A 24,851-nucleotide genomic window follows, 5' to 3' on the forward strand; every position below is an offset into this window, starting at 1 on the left:
TTTCATTAACGATATTTCCAATTGAGGTTAAGTAGTGATCAGTCAGTACGTTTACATTCTGCAAGTCACTGGGTGGCTTGAGGCCTCTCTCGCATCTTTCAGCCAATAACTCAATGTTCACTTCTCTTGTATCTCGGATCAATTTTTTGGTCCTGTGGGGTTGCACCGTCCTACCCTTTTTCACTGAGGGGATCACGAAAGTTATGGCGTGGTGGTCAGACCAATCACAAGGGTCTATAGCACGGATTGATGACTCTTTGTTTCTTGAAATAATCCAATCTAAGGTCGCTCCTTGCACGTGGGTAGGTTGGGTGCATGCTTGTGTGAGGTTTAGTTCGGAGAGGAACTCTTTAACCAAATTGACCAGTTTGTCTTTGCCGTCGTCCCAGTGTAAATTAAAGTCTCCCAGGAATATGTTGCTGACTTCTGGATTGGAATTGGCCGTTATGATCTCTATTAGTTCCTCTGTGAACTTGGCGTTCTCTCCTGGTGGGTGGTAAAATGCATGCAAGTTGCATTTTTGATTGTTTGAAGATTTTATATTCAGACCCAGATATTCACATGATTCTAAGGGGTCGGCTTGTATCACGTTGACGTCTATCTCTGATCGGTGAATGCAGGCTATACCTCCTCCTATTTTTCTTAGCCTATCTGATCTCACAATGTTATAGTGGGGTGGTACTAGGAGATCAATAGCAGGAGCGGATGATTCCTTTAGCCATGTTTCCGTACGTATTGCCAGGTCGATATCCTTACTGATGATGAGGGCTGCTATATATGATGCATGTTTAGTTGCTGAACGACAGTTGAGTAGAAGGCATTTCAGTGGTTTATCCGAGTTAAGGAGGTTCCTAGTTTCGGATTCAGTTGCTGTTAACTGGATATGTTGTAGATTGAGGTGGATTGCTTTCCTGTCATTCTTTCTGGAAGCTCTATTAGAATCAATTGGTACAGTTTTAATTCTCTCCTCCCTTTCCCTGGCTGGTTGATCATAGGTTCGGAGTAAGGCCAAGGTTTCTTCATTTGATGAGGGGTTTATCCTGTCTGGTCTGTTGAGCCTATTTTTTTGCGACAAAGCCATCTCGTCATTCTTTTTTTGTGCGGAGATTACTAGATCCTGGATATGCGAGACCTTAGAGTGCGTGCTTACCGTCAGCTCCCACATCTTTTCGATTGCATGTGAGATTTTCCTCGAGCCTTGTGCCAAGTTGCCTACTATTTTCTGAAGCTCCTTAATTTCTTTCTGATTTCGGGATGATTTCTTGGTATGGATAGATCTGCCAGTTCGGGTAGTGCATTTTGTTCTTCTCCGTGACTGATCTGTTCTCATTCTCACATTTCCATCATTTGTATCTTTGGTATGGATGTTGTTCTCGCTTCTATTTGAGGTGTCCTGCGAGTTATCTATGTTAAGTGGTCTAAGTAATACCTTTGTGGGTGGGGATAAATTCGGCTCTGATATCATATTTGAGCGAGGTAACGAGTCCTGTAGTGACTCGCTCGGAGCTGAGGTGTCTTCATCAGGCAGATTTACACCACCTGGTGGCGGCATCCTCTCTTCTCTTTGGACCTGGCCCTGCTCTTCATTTGTCCGTTTGGAAGACCTCTGTGTTCTTTCTGTATTATTCTCATGGGTTGCATTTACACTTTCATTTATATCTCTAAAGCTGGAAGTTTGAGTCTTGTGGTCCCCGGGTCGGTTGACGTCTCTAGTTGAATTATCACTGTTGTCACATGTGACTTCACGTGGGGTCAAGGGTGGTTGATATCTTGGTTTCTCCAGCGTTTCTTTTATTGTTAGGAAAATCTTTTCGAATTCCTCAAGGCCCCTGTTGGCAGCTTGTATCAGCACTATTCCCGTTTGTATAAAGTGATGCATAGTTCAGCATTGCAGCTTCTTGATTGAGTGGTCATTATTTTTGTGCCATGTGGGATGTTTTTCATACTTCTTATGATCAGCATTTCTGTGATGGCATTGCGCCATTTCGCTGTTTTATTTGTGTGGAAAATCAAGTCATTCGTTATGGTGCCTTTGACTATATCGAAGTATGGGTCGGCGAACAGTGTGTCCGGGTTTTTTCTTAATGTGTTGTGTTTAAACTTTTTGGCAGCATTTTTGGATAGGGTAGAAGGATATTTTATGTTCTGCGCTTTAGGGCCAGTCGTCCCTTGGTACCTTTCATCCATTTTCACTTCCTGTTGTCGGTTTTATGAGGATTTAATCTGAGTTGGTCCCTTGTCGGTGTACATTGATGGTCACTGTCTTGGTCTCAGTATTGGAGAATATATCCGAGGATAAATCAGGTACCAGTGGTAAGTGTTGATTCATCTGATAAATTCCAATTATACCTTTATATATTAGTTACCGTGCCATAGGTATTACGTTAACTCTCCAAATTAATGAGTTAGGAGAAGTCTGGGGTGGAGCTAGCCATTCCAAGATGTCCGCCGTTTCTGTTGATATTACTATTCTATGGAGGAGTGCACTTTCTAACTATCCACTTCTGTAGTTAGTTCCTTTTTGCTTTCTTATGTAAAAGGTCCTCTTTCCGTGTCTGTGCCCTGCGTTAATGCTATTGGTGGTTTCAAATTTTAAAATAAAGATCGAGCACCTGCAGCTCCCGGCTTCCGCCTCAAGAGTAGGTTTACAGTGGAGAGAGAACGCTAGCTGTCAGCGCCTTTGTAGTGGGCGGGGGGGGGGGCGTGGCTTCGAGGGGGCGTGGCCTGTGTGCACGCCATCAATGGTGGCTGCAAAAGTTTGTTTTGTTCAGACCGCAACAGCGTTCAGTCGGCTGTGCGGAAGATGAAGGCTGGGCTTGTCCCCAGGAAAGAAAGCAAAGTAGAGTGCTTGGTTTTTAAAAAGTTACAATAAATCCGGTGACATTCAAATTTTAAAATAAAGATCGAGCACCTGCAGCTCCCGGCTTCCGCCTCAGGAGTAGGTTTACAGTGGACAGAGAACGCTAGCTGTCAGCGCCTTTGTAGTGGGCGGGGGGGGCGTGGCTTCGAGGGGGAGTGGCCTGTGTGCACGCCGTCAATGGTGGCTGCAAAAGTTTGTTTTGTTTAGACCGCAACAGCGTTCAGTCGGCTGTGCGGAAGATGAAGGCTGGGCTTCTCCCCAGGAAAGAAAGCAAAGTAGAGTGCTTGGATTTTAAAAAGTTACAATAAATCCGGTGACATTCAAAATTTTAAAATAAAGATCGAGCACCTGCAGCTCCCGGCTTCCGCCTCAGGAGTAGGTTTACAGTGGACAGAGAACGCTAGCTGTCAGCGCCTTTGTAGTGGGCGGGGGGGCGTGGCTTCGAGGGGGCGTGGCCTGTGTGCACACCGTCAATGGTGGCTGCAAAAGTTTGTTTTGTTTAGACCGCAACAGCGTTCAGTCGGCTGTGCGGAAGATGAAGGCTGGGCTTGTCCCCAGGAAAGAAAGCAAAGTAGAGTGCTTGGTTTTTAAAAAGTTACAATAAATCCGGTGACATTCAAATTTTAAAATAAAGATCGAGCACCTGCAGCTCCCGGCTTCCGCCTCAGGAGTAGGTTTACTATTGACTATTAAAGCCAGCAAGTGGCAAATAGGGCAGAGTTATGTGGTGTACCTGGGCTACCTTGTAGGTGGAGGCCATGTACAGCCTTTCCAGGCCAAAATACATACTATTTTGGATTGGGCAGCTCCTGCTACCCAGACTCAGTTTAGGGCGTTCCTTGGACTGACTGGGTACTATAGAAGATTTGTTCAGAACTATGGCACCAATTTGGCTCTCCTGACAGAACTCACTTCTAAGAAGAGGCCCAAGAAAGTGGCAGAGTGTCAGAATGCTTATGACACTCTGAAATTGGCTATGTGTTCAGCACCAGGGTTACTGGCCCCTGACTACACAAAGGAAGTTGTGGTTCAGACAGATGTTTCAGAACAGGGAATTGGGGCAGTGTTGGAACTGGTAGATGAGGAGGGCCTTGATCAGCCAGTTACCTTTATTAGCAGGCAACCTCTCCTCATGGAGGAGTGATGGAGTGCCACTGAGAGTGAGGCCTTTGCCGTGGTTTGGTCCCTGAAAAAGCTGAGGTCATAATTGTTTAGTAGTCCCTTTGTGTTCGAACTGACCACAAACCTCTCAGATGGCTCATGTAGGTGAGTCTGGAGACTCCCAAGCTATTGAGGTGGTCCATTTCCCTACAGGGAATGGACTTTACAGTGGAACACCGACCTGGGGGGGCCATGCCAATGCGGATGGACTTTTCAGGTTTTTCCACTTAGCTGATGAGTTCTACCAGGGTGCAGGTTAGTGATTCATCGCCTTTTGTTTGGGGAGCGGGGCTATGTTGCAAAGTCATCCTATGTGTACTGTGCACACCCATTTTTGCTGACTAGAACTGGTGGTAGCTGACTCTGACTGTGTTCTGGGCTCTGCTAGTCAGGCCATGACCAGTGCTATGATGAAAATACAAGTGAAAACACACACATGCATTAGGGTATACTATGTGTTAGGGGACCCTTATAATTGTCATGACCTACCGTATAAATAAGTCCCTAGTAGATAATAGGGCAAGGGGAATTAAAACTACCTTTAAGTCTCTAGTATATAATAGGGCAAGGCAGTTTAGATGACAGCAGCCTTTCTTGCACTTGCATATGTGCACTGCTGAGCACCTGAGGTCATTTTAAAAGCAGCCCTGCATTGCAGTACTGCTTTTAAAGGTACATTCAACGCAAACTCGACTTTGGTGGTAGGAGCACTACAAAGGTGATAATCTACATTGTTTTACATTAGGTACTTCCAGGGTCTCTCCTAGGTGGCCCAGGGGTGGGGGTCATGTAATTGTAAGCTGGGTCCTTAAAAAATATGTTTTATATGTCCTGGGGATAGCGAAATTGCTCATTTCACTTCCCCCATTGTAGTCCCTCCCAAAATCGACTTTCCTGCTATGAGGACAGTGGAGTGATGAGCTACATTACTTTGACATATTCAGGACCCCTAAGGTCTCCCCTAAGTGTTGCAGTGGTCGGGAGCCATGTAACTATAAACAGGGCATTTATAAAATATGTTTTGTATGTGCTGGTGATGGAGAAATCCAAAAATGTCATATTTCATTTTCTCCATTGTAGATACCTAACCACATTGGTAACATTTCAAAAGTTTAATGGGTGCATGAAATTGCTAGGAATTGAATGAATATATAATTAAAGACTTAGGAGAATGGTATTGATAAATCCAGAAATATGACATTGCTGATTATAACCTAAATTGTACAGCGATTAAGTCATAAGACTTTCTTGTCAGTAGGCAAAAATGCTGCCTTCCTGCAGACTTCCCTGATTGGTCAGAGTTAACAGGATTAGCCAGGCTCTTTTGGCAAAGTGATAAGAGGCTCACCAGGGGAGAGGCTATCTGCTGGAGAGGGGTCTACCACACTAGAATGACAGAGCATGGGGGAGGGGTCGTAAAGCTTGAGGCTTGAAAGGAGGAACAGGACAGGGAGGGTATGACAGGTCTGCCTACCTCCCTCCCCTCTGACCTAGCCAGATAGCATGCTTAAGGAAGGAATCTGTAGATGTTGGGGGGAGGAGAGCCATGGTAATGAACCACACTGGAGGTTGGTTTAGCTAGTTCTTGCTCCTCTGATGAGATTTCAGCCATGATGAATTTTTGAGTAATGGTGCCTTCAGGGACAAGAATATGGAATACTTAGGAGGAAGTTGTCATGCTCTGGGGTGTTGCCTTGAACCTCACTGGACAGGAGTGCTCTCCTGCCTGACACTAGAGAACACTGAATAACTATGTGAGAGATGAAGAGCCTCTCAGTTCTGCTGCCTGAAACTACAAGGAAAAGAAGGACTATCCAGTACCTGCACTCTGACTGACTATGCCTGCTGCACACTTTAGTACTACAGCCCTGGGTACTGTGCCTTGTTTCAAGAAGGATTAAGGATGGGACTCCCTGCAGCCGCAGATTAACAGAGCCCACCAACATCATCTCCACCAAGAGTCCCCAACCTGGAGTGCATCCAGTGAACCTTTAAGGAGTTTGCCAGGTGCATTGTGAGAATTGTGGTCACAATCTTCCAAGGACCATCCAGGAGATTCCAGACCTTTTGATTTGTGTTTTGTACACTTTGAACCGGCAAGGAGACCTTCAGGAAACACACCCTGAAGTTTGGAGAAGTTTTGAGAAATTTGGGGAAAAAGCTTCAGAAAAGTTTCTCAGTGCAAAGGTAATATTTTGTCTGGGGCCTCCCACTTAGTGTATCCAGCCAGGGCTCAATCTTGGTCAGCCTGAAACTTTGACTAGTGCGACGAGATGTCCCAGACTGGTGGTATATATACGGCCACATGCATCAAAGTCCGGTTTTGCGATTCCTAATTTGCGATTTTTAGGGAATCGCAAATAAGGAATCGCAAAACGGGATGCATGATTGAAAGTGCATTAAATTTGCGATTCGGTAAAAATCGCAATTTTTACCGAATCGCAAATATTATGCGAATTTCAATTTCCGATTTCGCAATTCCCATTGATTCCTATGGGCCAGCCCATAGGAATCAATGGGAATTGCGAATTCGCAAATTAGAATTCGCAAAATGTTGATGCATTCCATGGGTGCAGGGGGGGGTCCAAAGGACCCCCCCCTACCTGCACCCCTGAAATGTATTTTGAAGTGCATGTTTCAAACACACATGTCCTAAGGACATGTGTGTTTGTAACATGACAGTGTTTTGAAATGCAAATTAGAGCACTTTAACACATTTTCGCAAATTACCACGAGTTTCAACCTCGTGGTAATTTGCACCCCCTAATTGCGAATTCGCAATTTTTAAATTAATCATGCATTGCTTTTAAGGAATCACAAATTTGCGATTCCTTAAAAGCAATCGCATTTTTGGAATTCGCTAAAAATAGCAATTTTACCAAAAATGCTTGATGCATCCCAAAAACCTATTTCGGAATCGCAAACGGCCGAATTTTGCGATTCGCACCGTTTGCACTTCCTAAATAGGTTGATGCATGTGGCCGATAGTCTTTTAAGCAATTGAAAATGGTAATTCTTTAAAAACTCATAACTCTGGTTCCCTACATTGGATTTTTGTTGTTTTGGTGTTTATTTGTTCATAAAATATTTACTATTTTATAAATTGGTGTAGGATTTTTATTGAGTGTTATGGCTTACTTATTTAATGTATTGGTGTTTTTAAATGCCTCATATACCTGTCTCCTAAGTTAGGCCTGACTGCTCGGTTACAGCTAAAGAGGGTTGAGCAAGGGACTAATTTATTGAGACCTTTACTGGACCCTATACCGTGTTAGTGGACTTATTACTGGTGGTAAGTGCATACTTACCCCTACTAATAACCCACTTCCCAGCATACATATATGGGCTGATTCTGCTTTGGTCACCCATACAAGTGAGGTATTATTTCTATCGGGAGACAGAGGGGAACTCTGGGTGATAGCAAATTTGTGAGTGGTGATCCTACCCAGAAATGTGAGGAAAATATGTTTTTTTAGCTAAATTTGAGATTTGCAAGGAATTATTTGTGGGAAAACGTTGGGAAACCCACACAAGCCACACCTCCCTGGACTCCCCCAATGGTTTAGTTTTCAGAACTGTCTGGGTTTGGTAGGTTTCCCTAGATGGCTGCTGAGCCGACCAAAAACACTGATGCTCCTCTTCAAAACCAGGTTCTTTAGTGATAGATAATGTTGATATATCCACAATATGTGTGGTAAGAAATTTGTGCCGGCTTATTGATCCCACAACTTTCCCACACAGAAATGTGAGGAAACAATACGTTTTTGTCAATTAATCAAACTAGCAAGGGCTTCTGGGTGAGTAAACCTTGTGGGATCAGCACAAAACATACTACATATTATTCCCTTGGAGATCAGTTTCCAAAAAGATGAGAGGGCAGAAGGTGTTCACAACAGAGAGAGTATGCATTGACGGTGAAAAGCAAAAAAAAAACACCAACACTTTACTGCACACCCATGCACTAGTCAATCACAGGCATACTGGTTGGATTTAACATGGGGTAAGTAAATGCTTCATAAAGAAAACTTTATTCACAAGTGACTTTACAAAATACAATCCTGAAAAGTCAATGGGCCAGATGTAGGTAAAAAACATTTACCGATTTTAAAATACCGAATTGTACCGATTCAGTATTTCAAAATCGGTAAATGGTATGTAGGTCCCAACATCTGGATTCGTTACCGAATCCTTAACAATTCTTTAATTACCGATTCGGTAAATACCGAATCGGTAATGCCCATTCATTCCTATGGGCTTTGAAGCCCATAGAAATGATTAGGCATTACCGATTCGGTATTTACCGAATCGGTAATTAAGGAATTCACAAGGGTGCAGGGGGTGTCACTTTGACACCCTCTGGCACCCCCAAAACAGGCTCAGGTGCCATGTGGCAGACATACCTGCCCTAAGGGCAGGTCTGCCTGTCACATGACATAGGTGTGCATGCACACATGTAATACCGATTTGTTAAGGCTCCTGGGACTCTGCAGAGTCCCACCTACATATGGGTGGCTTCAAATCGGTAAATTTACAGATGTTTTATTTTACCGAATCGGTAAAATTACCGAATCGGTAATTTTACCGATTCGGTAAAATATTGCCCCCTACATGCCAAAACTTGTAAATCGGTCGGTAACGGCCGAAAATACCGATTTTCGGCCGTTACCGACCGACCTACATCTGGCCCAATGTTAATAATTTCAACATTAGATCAAAGAACCACTGACTTACAGCTTAGCTTGTGAGTTGTAAAGGCATGTCAAGGCACTAACCACTTTACAGTCCATACACACACATTTAATGCGTGAGACAGATAACAATTCACACTGCCAGCTGCGGGCCCAACACAATCCAACACTTACATTTACAAACAACGTTATTCAAGGGCCCATCATGCTAATATTTCAACAGACCTGACACACCAATCTCACCACCAAGCACCAAAACAAGTGACAAACAACTGACAAATACACCTCAAGCAAGTCATTACACATACTGGCTACAAGCCTTCAACACACCTCCATTCCATGCACTACCCCAGTCAAGCGCCAGTCTACACACACAGTCGGCCAAGCAATTCCAGCCTACACACACTACCAGTCAGGCGCCAGTCCACACGCACTGCCAGCCAAGCGCTAGTCCACATGCACAGCCAGCCAAGCGCTAGTCTACACTTCTCACCAACCAAACGCCAGTCCAGATGCCCCGCCATACCAGTGCTAGTCCACACACGCCCCCAGCCAAGCGCTATTCTACACTTCTCACCAGCCAAACGCCAGTCCATATGCACCACCAGCCAAGTGCCAGTCTACAGACACTGGTTGCCAAACACTAGTCCAGACACACTGGCAGTGAACTGCTACTCCACTTACACCGTCAGCCAATTGCGAGTCCACACGCATTTCCAGCCAAGCGCAAGTCCACATACACCACCAGCCAAGCACCAGTACAAGCAGACCGTCAGTCGAACTACACTTCACACACATAAACTTTCCCTGGTGTCTAAGCTTTCTGCCCCCTGGGCTGATGGACCTAAAAATAAGGCAGATCTGTCCCCGTGGGGCAGAAAATGGCCAGGATATTACCCCTATAATGGGGAGCGACCCTTGCCCAAGGGGATGCTGCCCAACATATAAATAAGTAAAATCCTTAGTGTCTAGTTGCTTTCTGCCTCCCTTGAGGGCAGATGGACCTAAAACAAGGGCAATCTCCCCGGGGGAGTGGGCAGGAAATGGCCAAAATATTGCCCCCATAATGGGGAGTGACTCTTGTCCAAGGGGCCTCTCACCAACATTTCAATATCTTGAATCTCTGGTGTCTAATGGCATCCTTCCACGCAGGGGGAAGGGTTGGGGGCAGAAAATGGCCAAAACAGTGCCCAAATTATTGGGGAGTGACCCTGGCCTAAAGGGCCACTTCCTTACCAAAAACATGCAAAAAGAATCCCTGGTGCTCTAGTGCTTATTGCTGTTTATTTTTTATTTACAAACTGCTCTCACTTTAGAACTGCAAAGTGTAGTATGTGACAATCTTGCAGGAGGACAGGGAGTGTGGCAGGAAAGGCTGTAGAATGTCATTTTTTATTTTGTAACACACAACAAAATGTAAATACCTGTAAACAATCTGTACACACTCAGCAGTTAGGAAAGCAAAATTAAGCACATGTTTTGTGATTCTAAAGTTTGATGGAAACAAAGATGGACACATAGAATGTCATAGTATCAAAATAAATCAAGATACTTTACTTGGTGATGCACAAATGATAAATATTTACTGAAACTTGATTTCCACACATTATCATTTGTGTTCATTATAGTTTTATCATTAAAACCCTATGTCTGTGAAAATGTAGTGGTCATTTTAATGTTTGTCTGTAAATTGGGCCATGATTCTAAAATGATTAGGAGGCACTGGTCTAAGGGCCCGATGTAGGTGCCCTAATACCGGTCGGAAACAGCCGAATTCGGCCGTTTCCGACCGGTATTACGTTTTTCAGATGTAGGGCATGCATTTACAGAATCGGTATTTTACCGATTCTTTATTTACAGATTCAGTAAAATTACCAAATCGGTAAATACAGACTCGGTAAAATACCGATTCTGTAAATGCAGATGTAGCTGGCACATGTCAGAGTGCCACAGGGCTTTAAGAATCAGTATTTTACCACCCAATCCTATTGGGTGGTAAAATACCGAATACAGGTGTGCATGCACATCTGTGCATGCACACCTGTGCAATGTGACACACAGACATGCCCTTAGGGCATGTCTGTGTGCCACATGGCACACAAGTCCGGAATTGGGGTGCCAGAGGGTGTCAAAGTGACACCCCCTGCACCCTTGCAGAATTCGGAATTTCCCGAATCGGTAAATACTGATTCGGTATTCCACATTGATTCCTATGGGCTTCAAGGCCCATAGGAATCAATGGGGGATACCGATTCGGTATTTACAGAATCGGTAAATACCGAATCTTACCTATTCGGTATTTACCGATTCTGATTTACCTACATTTCCCCCCCTCTAATTTACCACTTCTTAAATACCGAATCGGTATGATTTCGGTATTTAAGAAGTGGTAAATTAGAATTACCTACATCGGGCCCTAAGTCATTCCAAAGACCCACCTCCTTTGGAGATACTGATTTGGTATCTATTCCCATGGTGTGGAATCTGCAGCTAGAAGTACCCTTCAGAAGAACAATTTACTTACCTTTTACAATGTCCTTTCTGGTGTACACTCTAACTGTATATTATTTAGCGCCATCCTACCTGCCTTTTCTATGGTATGGTCTTTTTCATCCTAAAAGATCCCAATCTAGTAATCCACACAATAGTTTGTTCAATTTGCTTACAGGCTCCACATCAATTTGCTTACAGGCTCCACATCTGAGAGTGTGGATGAGTTCATAAAAGAAACTTGCATCAGCATGCAAGAGTGGCACTTAAATGCAGCTCCAATCGTTACTTCCAGAGTGGAGTGGCATCCACATAGAGTCACATGGTGCCAACTGCCGGTGCGCAGGAGCACCGCTTTTAAGGTTACTGAATCCAGTCTGGCACCTGGGGAAAATTCACAAGGTGAAGAATCTGTGGTTATCACCCGAAAGAGAGTTATTGAAGGTAAGTACCTTGTTCATTACTCCTACATTGTACGCCTAAACTTAACTACATAGTCATTATCCAAGTTATCAAAAAAGTTCCAGAGAATTGAATGGAGGGGAAACAATATCAATTACAAAGTGCAAGTGCTTCCTTACAGTAAATAATTCTAATATGGAAAATAAGACATTTCTTCCTTCCAAGAATGGCTGCAGTGCTATATCGAAAAAAAATTCCATAAATTGTTCCTGTGGCAGAACCATCGCTACCACAACAAGCATAGGACAGGCTAAGCTGCTGAATTTGCTGGATCATGGGTCAAAGCGCCAGGATGCCCTTGGTGGTGACCGGTTTGTGCTATATAAGTATACCACAATACCAATACCAATACCATTTGCAATGCAATAGGTCTTGCATTAGGAAAGTTTGAGCGATTGGCATTGTAAATTATACATTTTTTATTTATGTGTTGGTTTTGAAAATAGATACATTAATAGCATTGTCATTTACAATGTCAATAGCTTAAACTTTCGCAAATGTGACACCTATTGCATTTGTAATGCAATATGTGTTGAGATTGAGTGAGTGAGTCAGTGAGTGAGAATGAGTGGGCGAGTCAGTCAGTGAGTGAGAGAGTCAGTTAGTGAGTGAGAGAGAGTGGGTGAGTTGGTCAGTGAGAGTCTGGACAATGAGTGAGTGAGTCAGTGAGTGGGAGAGTCAGTCTGGGAGTCTGTTAGTGACAGTGAGTGAGTGAGAGAGTGGGAGAGTCTGTCAGTGAGAGTGAGAGAGTCAGTGTGAGTGAGTCAGTGTGAGTGAGAGTTAGTGTGAGTGTGAGTGAGAGTGTCAGTGAGTGAGTGAGAGTCTGTGAGAGTGTCAGAGTGTGAGAGAGAGTCTGTTAGAGTGTCAGTGAGAGTGTGATAGTGCGAGTGAGTCAGCCATTAATGTAAGGCATTTGCAGGTAGGGTGAGTACTCTAAAGCTCAACTTTAAATTTATAAATCCGGATGGGAAAATTAAATATTTTACCATTTGTTTTTTGCTTGATTAATGCTTGTTTCTTTATTTGTGCACGTTGTTTTGTAGTTGAAATCATCACAATTGAGACAGTCAGGGTCTCCGGTTTTCAGTAAAGGCTCTGGATACTTTTAAAGATGCAGTGGAGGCCCAGAACAGTCAAAAGGTTTAGAACCGCAGGTCCAGTTATGAAGTCTTTGTTCGTGGGAGCTCAATTACAATTTTGTTTATTGTGGGTATGCAGTTGGGAGTATAAGCAATGTGGGCAATTTGTAGAAAGTAAGAGAGAAGGATTGCCAGATGCTAATTCATGAGAGGTGTTGGTATACTGCACGTAGTAAAACGGCACCATAAAAAAAATCACTAAGATTGCTTTTTATACCGTAGAGGGTACCTATTTGAAGATAAAAATGTAACCTCAAAAAAAACGACTCGACCAGTTTATGTAATACTGCAGAATAGGAACCAAACATACCTTTTCAGACCCAGATACATACAACTTCAAAAGAACGAAATACCTAAACACCCTATCGGTTAAAGGAAAATAAATCTTGGTAAGGAATGCTTTCATTGAAATACAAAGCAGTATATCGGTTCGAAATAAAAACAGACTTAACTGAAACTGAAACTGAAGTATGGAGAATATTTGAAACCAAAGCATGGAGAATATCTCAAAAGGCTTTTTTTACACGTCCTAACTTGTGTCTCTTTGTAATAGAAGGGGGTTCCCCAGGGCAGATGAGTGAAATAGGCAGGAACGAAGGGGAAAAAAACGCAAACAAATAGAAAGAATCACCCTGCCAAGCTAGATAAATGAAGGTCCCAGCGTGGGATCCAGTTCTGATTAAAGGGGGGCAGTATCCAGTGAATATCCAAGACCAAAACAGACCACAATCAAATCATTCTATGTAGAGAATCAATGTTTTTTTCTTTTCAATTTTTTTTATTTGATTTGGTGCATATAGCCATCTTATCAAAAATAGTCAGAATAAAGTGAATACAAAAATAGATAAAATCAACAGTACAATTCGTCATTTTATGAAGAAGGTTAAATTAATGGGAAAAAATACGTATAGGAATAAATATACAGTGTTCCACTCACTCAAGGGGGTAGATACAGGGGGCTCAACAGGCACTCACATATAACAAAAACCATTCATACTCCAGAATATTCAATCACTTCATACAGGTAATTTATAAAAGGCCTGCTACAGACAAGGGTGGACTTATGGTTGCATGGACGTGGGTGCAACTAGGGGAAGGCAAGAAGTTGGAAAGTAGTTGCCGTTCCTGATGGTAATGCCGTAATAACGCCAACGAGCGTTTCGGTGTGGAGCACCTTCGTCAGGGCTGGCAAAGATGGGAGAGGGAGGGGAACACACAGGCTGAAAGAATACAATACAAAATGTTATATTATATCAAAGGTTGTAAAAGCAAGGTGCATATCAAGTTTGACATTATACAGGATTATATGTTTTCACAAATCTAACAGCAGTTCATTAAAAGTTAGGAAATCATGACTGGGCAAGTTGGGTGTATCAAGTATATAGGCTTATTCAATAGATGGTCTAGGTCTAGGCGTTCACTGGAAGTTCCCAAAATCTCACAACCCGGGGATTGAGGATTAGTCTAATCCACCGGGGTCAGTATGGTGAAGACACAGATTTCTCTTACAGTTCTACATACATTTTTCAGTCATACTTCAAGTTACACATTCTCAAATTCAGGGTCCCTTTGTCTTCCAGAAAGCTAGAAGGTAAAGGTAATCTCCTCCCTTGCTCAAATGCCCTATGGAGAACTGGGTCCTAGGTCATACCTGCGATAATGAGGAATGGAGGATTTTGATAGGGTGGTCCTTTAGGGAGGATCGTGAGGGGAAGTGGCAGGGTCTCCGGGTATAGACAGAAGCACCGTCACTGAAAGGAAAATAAACAAAAAATAAAAAATAATGGAGTGCTATGATTAGGATCTGAGGTTACTAGAAAGACGGGCATTCAGGAAGGGCCTGAGGGGATTCTGGCGATGGAGGGCCCGGGGGCATACTGACCTGATGGAAGGATCAGTGTTTGGGAACCACAGATGTGGCTCATGCCACGCATGCCCACAGGCCATAATCGGCGACTCTATAACCACCACAGAGCGAACCATCTCAGTGGCCCGGAATGAGACATTCACCAACTGTCGAAGTAGTAATGTGGTGTACCTCATTCTATGCCCGTGCAACCTCCCATATGTGGGAGAAACTGGACGTGAATGCCGGGTGAGAATCGGCGAACACAAGTCCAACATTCGGAACTCCAAGACCTCTGCCCCCATCGTATCCCACTGGATAGAAAAGGGACATACAGAAAATGACTTGCGATGGTTCGTACTGGAAAAAATAAAGGCCAGACTCGGTACTGACCCCCGTCAACCTCCGCAAAAAAAGAGCGGTCTTTTGGATCTTTCTAACCAATTCTGTTACTAAAGGTCTCAATGAAGAATGTCCATGGCAGAACACCTTCCTATAAAACTCCCCGTTATGTACCCATGTGGCCCATCCATACAGGTCTCTCACCGTGCCGAGACCGGTCATCAGTCTCCCTACCCGGGGTCCTTCAACCCCTTCTTCACCCCACCGCTCACCCCTGCCCTCTCTGTATCTTCAGTATGACCTTCCTTCCCCACTCCTTCTGCCTTGCTTTATATTTATACCAAGGGATCGGATTCGGGTCTCTACAAATATCGCCTCCCTGCGTTAATGACTCAGCCTTCAAGGACCCCTGCCACTGTTTCCCTTCCTGGCCCCTCCCATCCTCCGTGCTTTCTGACGTGTCTTCTGTCACGCTGTATCTATTCCTTTCACTTATTCCCGATCCCCCCAACCTCCAGACGCTTTCTCTTTATCCCCCAAAATGTACCCGTTAGCTTCAGCTGTTTGCAGTACCATCTCTAAATGGCTCTCTTGATCGAGGGTAGCCCCAGGTATTTTTGCCTTCTGACGCGCCCGCCACGGGCCCCCTTGATCCATCCGTGGTGCTCTCCTTTTCGCTATTATGCCCCATCAGACGGCTATACTGTTAGTCCATCGTCTAAACTTTCCGCATCAGCGCGACCCAGGTGACCCAGGTGAGTCGCATTTGGACAATTGAATCTACCTTTAAAAGAGCGATCCCACCCTCCCATTTTATCCAGGGTATCTCGACACTGAGAGCCCCCCTGGACTTTAGCACCCCGCATCGTGGATTCGAATCGCCGCGAGACCGAATGAGGTAAGTTTAAACACCCCCCCCCTGCAAACTTCTGACTCTGCCCTTTGAGGATTTTGTCAGATTACAATATTTTTTTTTCATCTTGTCCCCCTTTGAATCGGCCTTTAAGCCTTCCATACTCGCCCTGGGACGAGATTCTCACCTCCTTCAGACTCTCCCCGGCAGCCTGAATTTCACTGTTTACAAGGTGAGCCCGCGCTGGGGCATGACTGTTATGCTCTACCTGCCCCTCGAGAGCCCCTCCATATTAGGTAGACCTTTTTCGCTACCGCATTTCATTTATTGTGTCTCCCTTTCAGCTCCTATCACACTGACCCTCTCCATTACCCGAAACGGCGCTTATCTCGACCCCCCAGCTCACCCATATCCAGACGCGGCAGCGTGCTCGTGAGGACATACAGGTGAGTCCTGTTGACGAAACCTTCCCCCTTTGACCTGATCGCTGCTTGACATCTAGCTTGTACCTACCCTGCATGTACTAATGTCCATTTCTTGGACATGTCTTTACCATTCAGTGTTCTCCTTTCATTGGATACCGTCCATTCTGATAACGGAGCCTAAATCCAACCACTCAAAATACTGCGGGCGATTCTTCACTGATCCTTCCATCAGGTCAGTATGCCCTCAGGCCCTTCCTGAATGCCCGTCTTTCTAGTAACCTCAGATCCTACCGGGAGTCTAATCATAGCACTCCATTATTTTTTATTTTTTGTTTATTTTCCTTTCAGTGACGGTGCTTCTGTCGATACCTGGAGACCCTGCCACTTCCCCTCACGATCCTCCCGAAAGGACCACCCTATCAAAATCCTCCATTCCTCATTATCGCAGGTATGACCCTAGGACCCAGTTCCCCATAGGGCATTTGAGCAAGGGAGGAGATTACCTTTACCTTCTAGCTTTTCTGGAAGACGAAGGGACCCTGAATTTGAGAATGTGTAACTTGAAGTATGACTGAAAAAAGTATGTAGAACTGTAAGAGAATTCTGTGTCTTCACCATACTGACCCCGGTGGATTAGACTAATCCTCAATCCCCGGGTTGTGAGATTTTGGGAACTTCCAGTGAACGCCTAGACCTAGACCATCTATTGAATAAGCCTATATACTTGATACACCCAACTTGCCCAGTCATGATTTCCTAACTTTTAATGAACTGCTGTTAGATTTGTGAAAACATATAATCCTGTATAATGTCAAACTTGATATGCACCTTGCTTTTACAACCTTTGATATAATATAACATTTTGTATTGTATTCTTTCAGCCTGTGTGTTCCCCTTCCTCTCCCATCTTTGCCAGCCCTGACGAAGGTGCTCCACACCGAAACGCGCGTTGGCGTTATTACGGCATTACCATCAGGAACGGCAACTACTCTCCAACTTCTTGCCTTCCCCTAGTTGCACCCACGTCCATGCAACCATAAGTCCACCCTTGTCTGTAGCAGGCCTTTTATAAATTACCCGTATGAAGTGATTGAATATTCTGGAGTATGAATGGTTTTTGTTATATGTGAGTGCCTGTTGAGCCCCCTGTCTCTACCCCCTTGAGTGAGTGGAACACTGTATATTTATTCCTATACGTATTTTTTTCCCATTAATATAACCTTCTTCATAAAATGACGAATTGTACTGTTGAGGTTATCTATTTTTGTATTCACTTGATTCTGACTATTTTTGATAAGATGACTATATGCACCAAATCAAATAAAAAAAATTGAAAAGAAAAAAACATTGATTCTCTACATAGAATGATTTGATTGTGGTCTGTTTTGGTCTTGGATATTCACTGGATACTGCCCCCCTTTAATCAGAACTGGATCCCACGCTGGGACCTCCATTTATCTAGCTTGGCAGGGTGATTCTTTCTATTTGTTTGCGTCTAACATGTGTCTCGGTCAAGTTGAGGAATTCCTCGTCCAAAAAATGTTCCCAGTTGCATAAATGAGAAACGTTTACACTATCTTATTAACTTGGAAACGAACGCTAGTCATCTCCGTTCCAATTATGCAATGCTGAAGATAGTGTGAAAATGCTGATTTTTATTCGGTATCAAAAAAAAATATCCCCATACTGTCCCAGGAATCCCTAAAATCATAAATGCCATTCAATAATACCCTGGATAGAATTAATAAACTATAAGAAAAGTACAGAAGAAAAAACCCATGGGCAGCTGTACCCTACTATCTCACATACCTTTGACACTGCATGTAATACTAGGGATTCCTCGAAGACTAGGTGGGCTCAAATGACAGGCAACGTCTTCAAGGGAAGAAGCTAACCACTCCCTTCCAAGGAAGATGAACTGCCTGTTCCTGACATGCCTGTAATGGAAGGTTTATTGATGACGCACACAAACAAAGGAGGAGTAGGAGGCAGTGATGAAGATAGGAGAAGGAGACCGTCTTTTGAGTATTTGTTCTTTTCCTTGTGCTGGGGATGTCCTTTTGGAGACACGTCCGCCTTAGATTGAAACAAAACATTGCCACTCCTTAACCAAGTAAGCTGTTATTTAAACGTTTGTAGTTTAAGTTTTATTCTCAAATATGGCATGACAAAAATAATTTAATAAGGATAGCACAGGGGCCCAGTGGCCAAAGGAATGTGGTGCACTTATCAAGACCGCTCGGACATGGAAACTAAATAAATAATAATGCGCAAGAAGGAATAGCAAAAAAGCTGCGATTCAGGAGAGGAGTTGTGTTCTGACACGTTCACACAACTGTTGTTTTTGTTTTAAAATAAAATAAAAACAAGGATCGCACGGGCACCCGGTGGTAGAAGCAATGTGATGCAGTCATCAACACAGCTGGGGTATACAAGCTTCGATCCGGGAGGGAAGAATGCACTGGCGCATTCACGCAATGCGATTGCAGTAATAAAACAAGCAGCGCAGCATACTGAACATGTATTGGCCGCGCGGCCGGGCCGCAAAATAAAAAAAAAATAATTTTAAAAATGCGAGTTGTGCGCACGCGCGCGACTAATAAAGTGCTGTGTACATCGTGCGCGTACTTGTGCGTGTGCAGGTAAGCTGATTCCCTCTTTGGAAGCACTTCCAAAAGCGGCTTAACTAAATGTCTCGCTGACAGCGCATGCGCGCTGGATCAGCGAGACTTAAAAAGTAGTCAAGCCAAAATCATTCCCAAACTGGAAAACCCAAATTAATAACGTAACATCTTTAAAAGACTTTCGTCCAAACTTTAATAGTTTTCCCCCAATTTTAAATCTATCCTCAACCATGTCGCGTATTGACACAAATCAAATCCCACAAGCTCTACTGTCCTACATGAAAGACGCTACATTAAACCCTTCTCGTCATCATCCTGTAATTAAAACACTCCACAAAAATGAAGCAATGCTTCGCCATGAAACACAACAGCATCTGATAGAACATACACACCTGCAATGGTAAAAAGATCTATCAGCACACCTCAGTCGAACCTGGCACTCTTTTGTGCCTTTTATCATCAAATCGTTAGTCTACATAATAAACTCCATAAAAGACAATGGCATTCTATTGACCTCAATTATCAAACTCATCTTACCCAATGCTTGCTCTCTGTTTCTGCATATTTTCATTTGTCAGTGCCTCATTATTGACAGGTACTGCCCCAGACTCTTTGAACATGGCGAAATTCTACATCTTCTTAAAAAAAATAACCTTAACGCTGACAGACTTTCCAGTTACAGACACACCATGGCCAAAATATATTTTGTCCTGATTAAGGGAGTCAAATTCGAACTAAAGTCTTCAGCCTGCCTCATTAGTATGAGCCCCAGTGAATACCTTCTTTGCCTCTCTCCGTGTCCCTTGGCTTTCACATGGACAGTGACCCCTATTGTATGTGCAGTTTCTACCCAGTCGTTCTATAAAGCTACTTCGGTGCCACAGTTCAAACATGTGTTCTACCACACACAGACCTTGACAGAAACGTCCTAAATAGCTCCAACGTCCACCTTGCTTCAGCGCTTACTTTGAGCTGTTGATCGCAGGTGGGGCCCACTGGCCTCATTTTTGCAGACTGGGGCTTTGTTTTCCTCATGAGGCCCTGACCCAGAGGAAGAGAGTGAAAACCACGAGGTGGACTACAGGAAGGAAAATATGGGAAAATTGTGACATAAGGAGAAAGCACAAACCTACAAGAGTTAGATAAAAGGGCAGGGATTGTTTGGGATGGATTAAGGAGGGATGAAGTGGAATCAAGACTACCCAGCCTTAGTAATTGTCACGCTGACAGTAACACTGGCCACATGCTTCTGAACAAAACTGTGGGCCCCAGCAGCAGCGGCCGGCACAGGTAAACGCGGTGGGGCGGCGTGGGGTGGGGTGAGGTAGGGAGGGGATAAGTCGACAGACAACGGAATAGGTATAATAAATAAATAAATAATACCTATTCTGACGTCTTTCGGCTTCCTTCCTGCTGCGCCCTACCACGTCTCACAGCCCAACGTCCTTACTTGTGGCGGCCACCGCTGGGCCCCAGTACTAATTATTTTATAAATGAAGCATAGCCTTGGGCCATACTTTTTGTGGTTGTTCTGTCCACCAGCAAGCAGAAAATCACATAACTCTCAGCATAGTGCAACTATACTGGCATCCCCATCAGCACACACATCCAATTTAAAATGTGCTGCATAATGTTCAAAACAAAAGAAAGATAGGATTTGCAGTAGAGGCCACATCTCTCTTAGTGCTTTGTTCCACGACTAGAAATAAAAATGATAAAAAACACATAGAAAGAGGATTTCTCCACATATGCGCCAGGCCTATCTAACAGTCCACAACCACTGCACACTAGATTACCCTTCTCTCTCTTGTGCTGCCCTTCTCTCTCTTGTGCTTTAGAAAAGATTTAAAAAGCCACCTGCCTCATCATCTTGCCATCCAGGGACTGACCACTGTTCTCCATGACCTTTCTTATCCCTCAGTTCTTCCTTTAAATCTACATTGGCCTGAGCTGTGTAAACGTCCCCTATGCACCTTATAAGTCTGCATTTGGGAGACTCAAGTTGCTTTGTGAAGCACTTCAGAGCCACTAGACTAGGTACACAGTGAATAAATACCTCAAATAAAAATTGCAAGTAGAGAAGTACTGGAGTGTCTAATCTTGGTAAGTGAGTTTGGTTTAAAAAGTGATGACCTCCAAAAACCACAAGAACTATCGAGGTTGGTAAATCATTTGTGTTTCATGTATTTGTGCTTCTAGGTCTGTTGCGGGCGAAGCAATATTTCAGAGCAAGGGGGAGGCAGAAGTCACTTGGATCCCTGTCAGTACAAGTAGAGCCAAACAGGTAAGGAATGAGAAAAACTTAGACACAGGCTGAATTATATACATTGTTTTTATCCGTTAAGTTAAACATTACAGTGCAAGTGCTAAATGGTTGAGCCTTAATCATGAAACATCAATTAAAAATCCTCTTTACATGTATATATTGTTTGTATTAATTAGTAGTATATGTTGCAAACCTAGCTGGGATTTGGTGATGATTCAGAATTGTGTACATTAAGCGGGGATAGACATATTGGTGTTACACATTTTCTACATTACACATAGTAACAGGGGCCCAGGGAGATAAAATAATTTGCCCAGAGTTGCCTGATTTTGATCATGTGCCAAAGATTGGATTATTGACATGGTCAACTTAGCTTCTAGACCACATCTCCTTCCTGAATGTTTGCTGCTGTTTCACATTAGTGTAATGAAAAGAAACATGGTACTATAGTAAGGTCAGTTGACATACCTCTGTGGTGTTCTCTTGGTCAAAGACATTTGGACTCAACTAAGATATGAGCTGCATAAAGATAGTGATGTGGAATCCTCCTATAAGTGTGAGAAGCTCTCATTTTGCCCCACAGACAAGGCTGTATTGATCAGATTGAGAGCAACACTGGACGGTACAGGTCAAGGCTGTGGTTCATTCAAAAAACTTCTTGTAGTGTTTGAGTGGTAAATAAATAGGAATTGTCCCAAGTAATCAAGTAAAATGCATTGAAGGAGCTATTAGTGCGTTATTAAATAAGCAGGGTTAACACAGAAGAAGTGTTTGCATGTGTAGCGGTATTGTGGGGATTAGCATAGGTTGAGACAGTTATTGAATAAGTTGTACTGGCACCAGCTGGGGGATGTGCTTGATGGAACATCAGTTAAAGTCACGCATCCAGGTTGAGGCGCATTTAGATGTTTTCTTGGTTACAAACCACTAGCATATCAAAGGTGTCCCTGGTGAGGGATGAACTGCCCGGCAGAGCAACACTAGATTTCATTGACAGAGGAGCAAAGTGTTGAAGACTGGCAGCAGCATTCTCAGTAGAGCGGGGTTTCAGGCCGCAATTGAGTTCCACTGACTAGGCTTTTGTTTTCCAATTCTATGAAATAATCCACAGATAGTTACATACCTGCACTGTCAAAATTGAATCATGTCTCAGTTTGACATTTTTGATGCTGCAGGAAGTAAAGTAAATGTATTACCAGAGCAGAACGACGGTTCAGTTCCACAGAATTCAGCGAAACGTGCAGTAGTTGTTTTGTGAGAGGAATAGTATCTTGATTTTAGAAATGCACATAACTGTTCACCGAATGCATTGTCGGATCCATTCAGTGTCCCAGCTGTCCAAACACAACAGCAAACACTGCAGAAATTAGATGTCAAAGATGAAAAAATTCTTAGTTCTAGAAATGCTGGAGGCTGTACATTTGGTGCATTGCCAGAAATAAATTGTATTTCAGTTCGATGTCTGCAGTGGAGTTTACAGTAGATATATTGTCAGGGGTAAAGACTGACCAAGTTTGAGAAATTCCACTGGCCATGTGCAACGTTTATTGTCAGAGCAGAACTGTTTCCTAGTTCCAGAAGTCCTGGAAACAGCTGGTTCCAAAATGGGAATCCACAGAGCAATTTGGGCAGTTTAAAGTTCCTTGCAAGGTGATAGAGTCCAGTGAATTCGTAAAGAATTTCAGAGAAAGAAAGTTTCAAAATACTTGAAACGAATGGTCCTCTATGATCATACCTCCAGCTCCCATTTACCAAAACACGCAGACAAGGAGTGATCCGGGTTAGGTTGCTGCTAATTTCCAAATATAAGCTCAGAAACTAATGTCAAACGTTTCTGGCGACAGTGGATAGTGCACATTATCTGCATATCCCCAGAAATAGTGGATAATCGTAAATTGTGGCTGAATCTTATTCTTCGTGAACAAGGTGTGTGGAGCTGCAGAAGAGCATTGGATTTATGCTTCAACAGTGAGCGCATTGGCTCACCTGGTAAAAATTGTAGCCCAAGCATCAAACATTTAGAAAACTGCATCAGTAAGAGAGGACTTTTTATAGCAATAGCTAACATACCCTGCTTATCAATACCCTACAAGATATTGTAAGAAATCCTTTTCTTCACTTTTTTAATGTAGTCTCAGTTCACAATTAGACTAAAAGTAATCTTGTTTTTAAATGTCGTGTTTTATAAAAAAAAACTAATAATTTTAATACATTATCAGTAAATCAGAATCTGGAAACAGTGCAGCAAGTACATTGCCAGAGTAGCATTGTATCTCAATTCAAGTGCAGCAGCAAACAAAATGAATAGCTGTATAGTCTGTGGCGACCCCGTGTATGCTGTCATACAGCTCCAGGGCACTCATTTTTGGGCTCTAGTCATGCTTTAGCAATACGCTCATCATAATCATCTTCTGATTGGTGTCTCAGTTGCAGAACTTATATAGACAATTTAGTAGCTGTATTCATTGATCTGCTTGATATCCTAGTTATAGAAATGTTTTAGAATAGTACCATTGGCACATTGTCAGAGCTGAATGTTTCTCAGAGAGGGGAAGCTATAGTCTGTTTTATACTTACTCAATGAAATATGGACTGTGCCTGTTAGAAAAGCACCACAGAAGTGCCAGGCTGTGAGGAGACTTTTAGTGGTGGAGTCTAGTATCACATGAGACAAATTCCACATGTTTTAAACCTCTGTTTCCATTAGGAAGAACCTCCAGAGAAGAAGCAGAAGAAGGAAGTGGACCTAAACCAGGGGACTCAAGTAAGGTGGATGGAACATGGGAGAGAAATTTGGGAGGGAATATTGAAAGGGATTCAAGTGATTTCATGAACAGCCTGGCTACCATTGAGTGCCTGAATTAGGGTTAAGGCTCTCACTGTCGCCCCCACGTCTTTCAGTGTTAGCATTCCGAGTGACAAGATATCCAGTTCATCAGCTGAGTAACCTTCATCCAGTGCCCATTTTCTTCTAGAAGTTAGCAATTTGTTAGTGGACAAACAAGATGTGTTCTCATTTACAACCTCTAAACGTTACTTTGAGTTCCTATATAGAACTTGTGCCACTTCCCCATTGCTTAAAACTGCTTCAGGAAAGGTTGGTGGAGAAGGGAAGAATGTATATTCTATCTTAACAGGATTTACTCTGAACCCATCTGTGAACATACTGAAGACCCCTTTGACCATACAACCAGCACTTCAGATCTCTCTCATAACCTTATAGCTGTTGGTTGTGACAGTAGAGTTTAACCACTGTATAAGCAGGCACTCACAAAATGTAAAACTTTAATAAAAGTTTATGTTGTAACAACTTGAATAGTCAGGATTAGTGCAAATGCCTGAGGGTCCCTCACGATGAAGATTGTGTCATAATCGATACCCAGACATTGCTAGTGGGACATGGCTTTGGTCTGTGTCAACCAGTCACTGGAGGGTGTGACTGAAGTCAAGGGTCTGTGCACACCCAGCATGGCTGCAAGCTGTCATCAGCATGCAGTGGAGAAGGGAAAGTGAATGCCGTGCACTCTATGTTCTCTTGATATAGGTACTGGTTGCGGCCACCAGTAACTGTGGAAGGGGTAGTATGCACAGATCATGGTTGAAAACAGTCCCTACCTTTCAAATGGGGGCTAAGGAAGTAGGCTCAGGGCATGACCAAATGCTTGATCAAAGGGGCCATGCTGCAGCAAGCCAAA

At 43.3% G+C, this 24,851-nt stretch overlaps 1 protein-coding gene across 1 annotated transcript in view; it reads left to right on the top strand.

Annotated features, from left to right (window-relative positions):
* Positions 1-24,851, top strand: part of LOC147716989 (uncharacterized) — a 555,946-nt gene that overhangs the window by 109,074 nt on the left and 422,021 nt on the right. The window contains exons 5-6 of the mRNA XM_086919831.1: positions 21,090-21,174; positions 23,864-23,920. Of these exons, the coding sequence (XP_086775957.1) occupies positions 21,090-21,174; positions 23,864-23,920 (142 nt within the window). The remainder of the gene's footprint in view (positions 1-21,089; positions 21,175-23,863; positions 23,921-24,851) is intronic.

This window comes from Lissotriton vulgaris, chromosome 5 (assembly GCF_964263255.1).
Source record: "Lissotriton vulgaris chromosome 5, aLisVul1.2, whole genome shotgun sequence".
NCBI classification, from domain to species: domain Eukaryota; kingdom Metazoa; phylum Chordata; class Amphibia; order Caudata; family Salamandridae; genus Lissotriton; species Lissotriton vulgaris.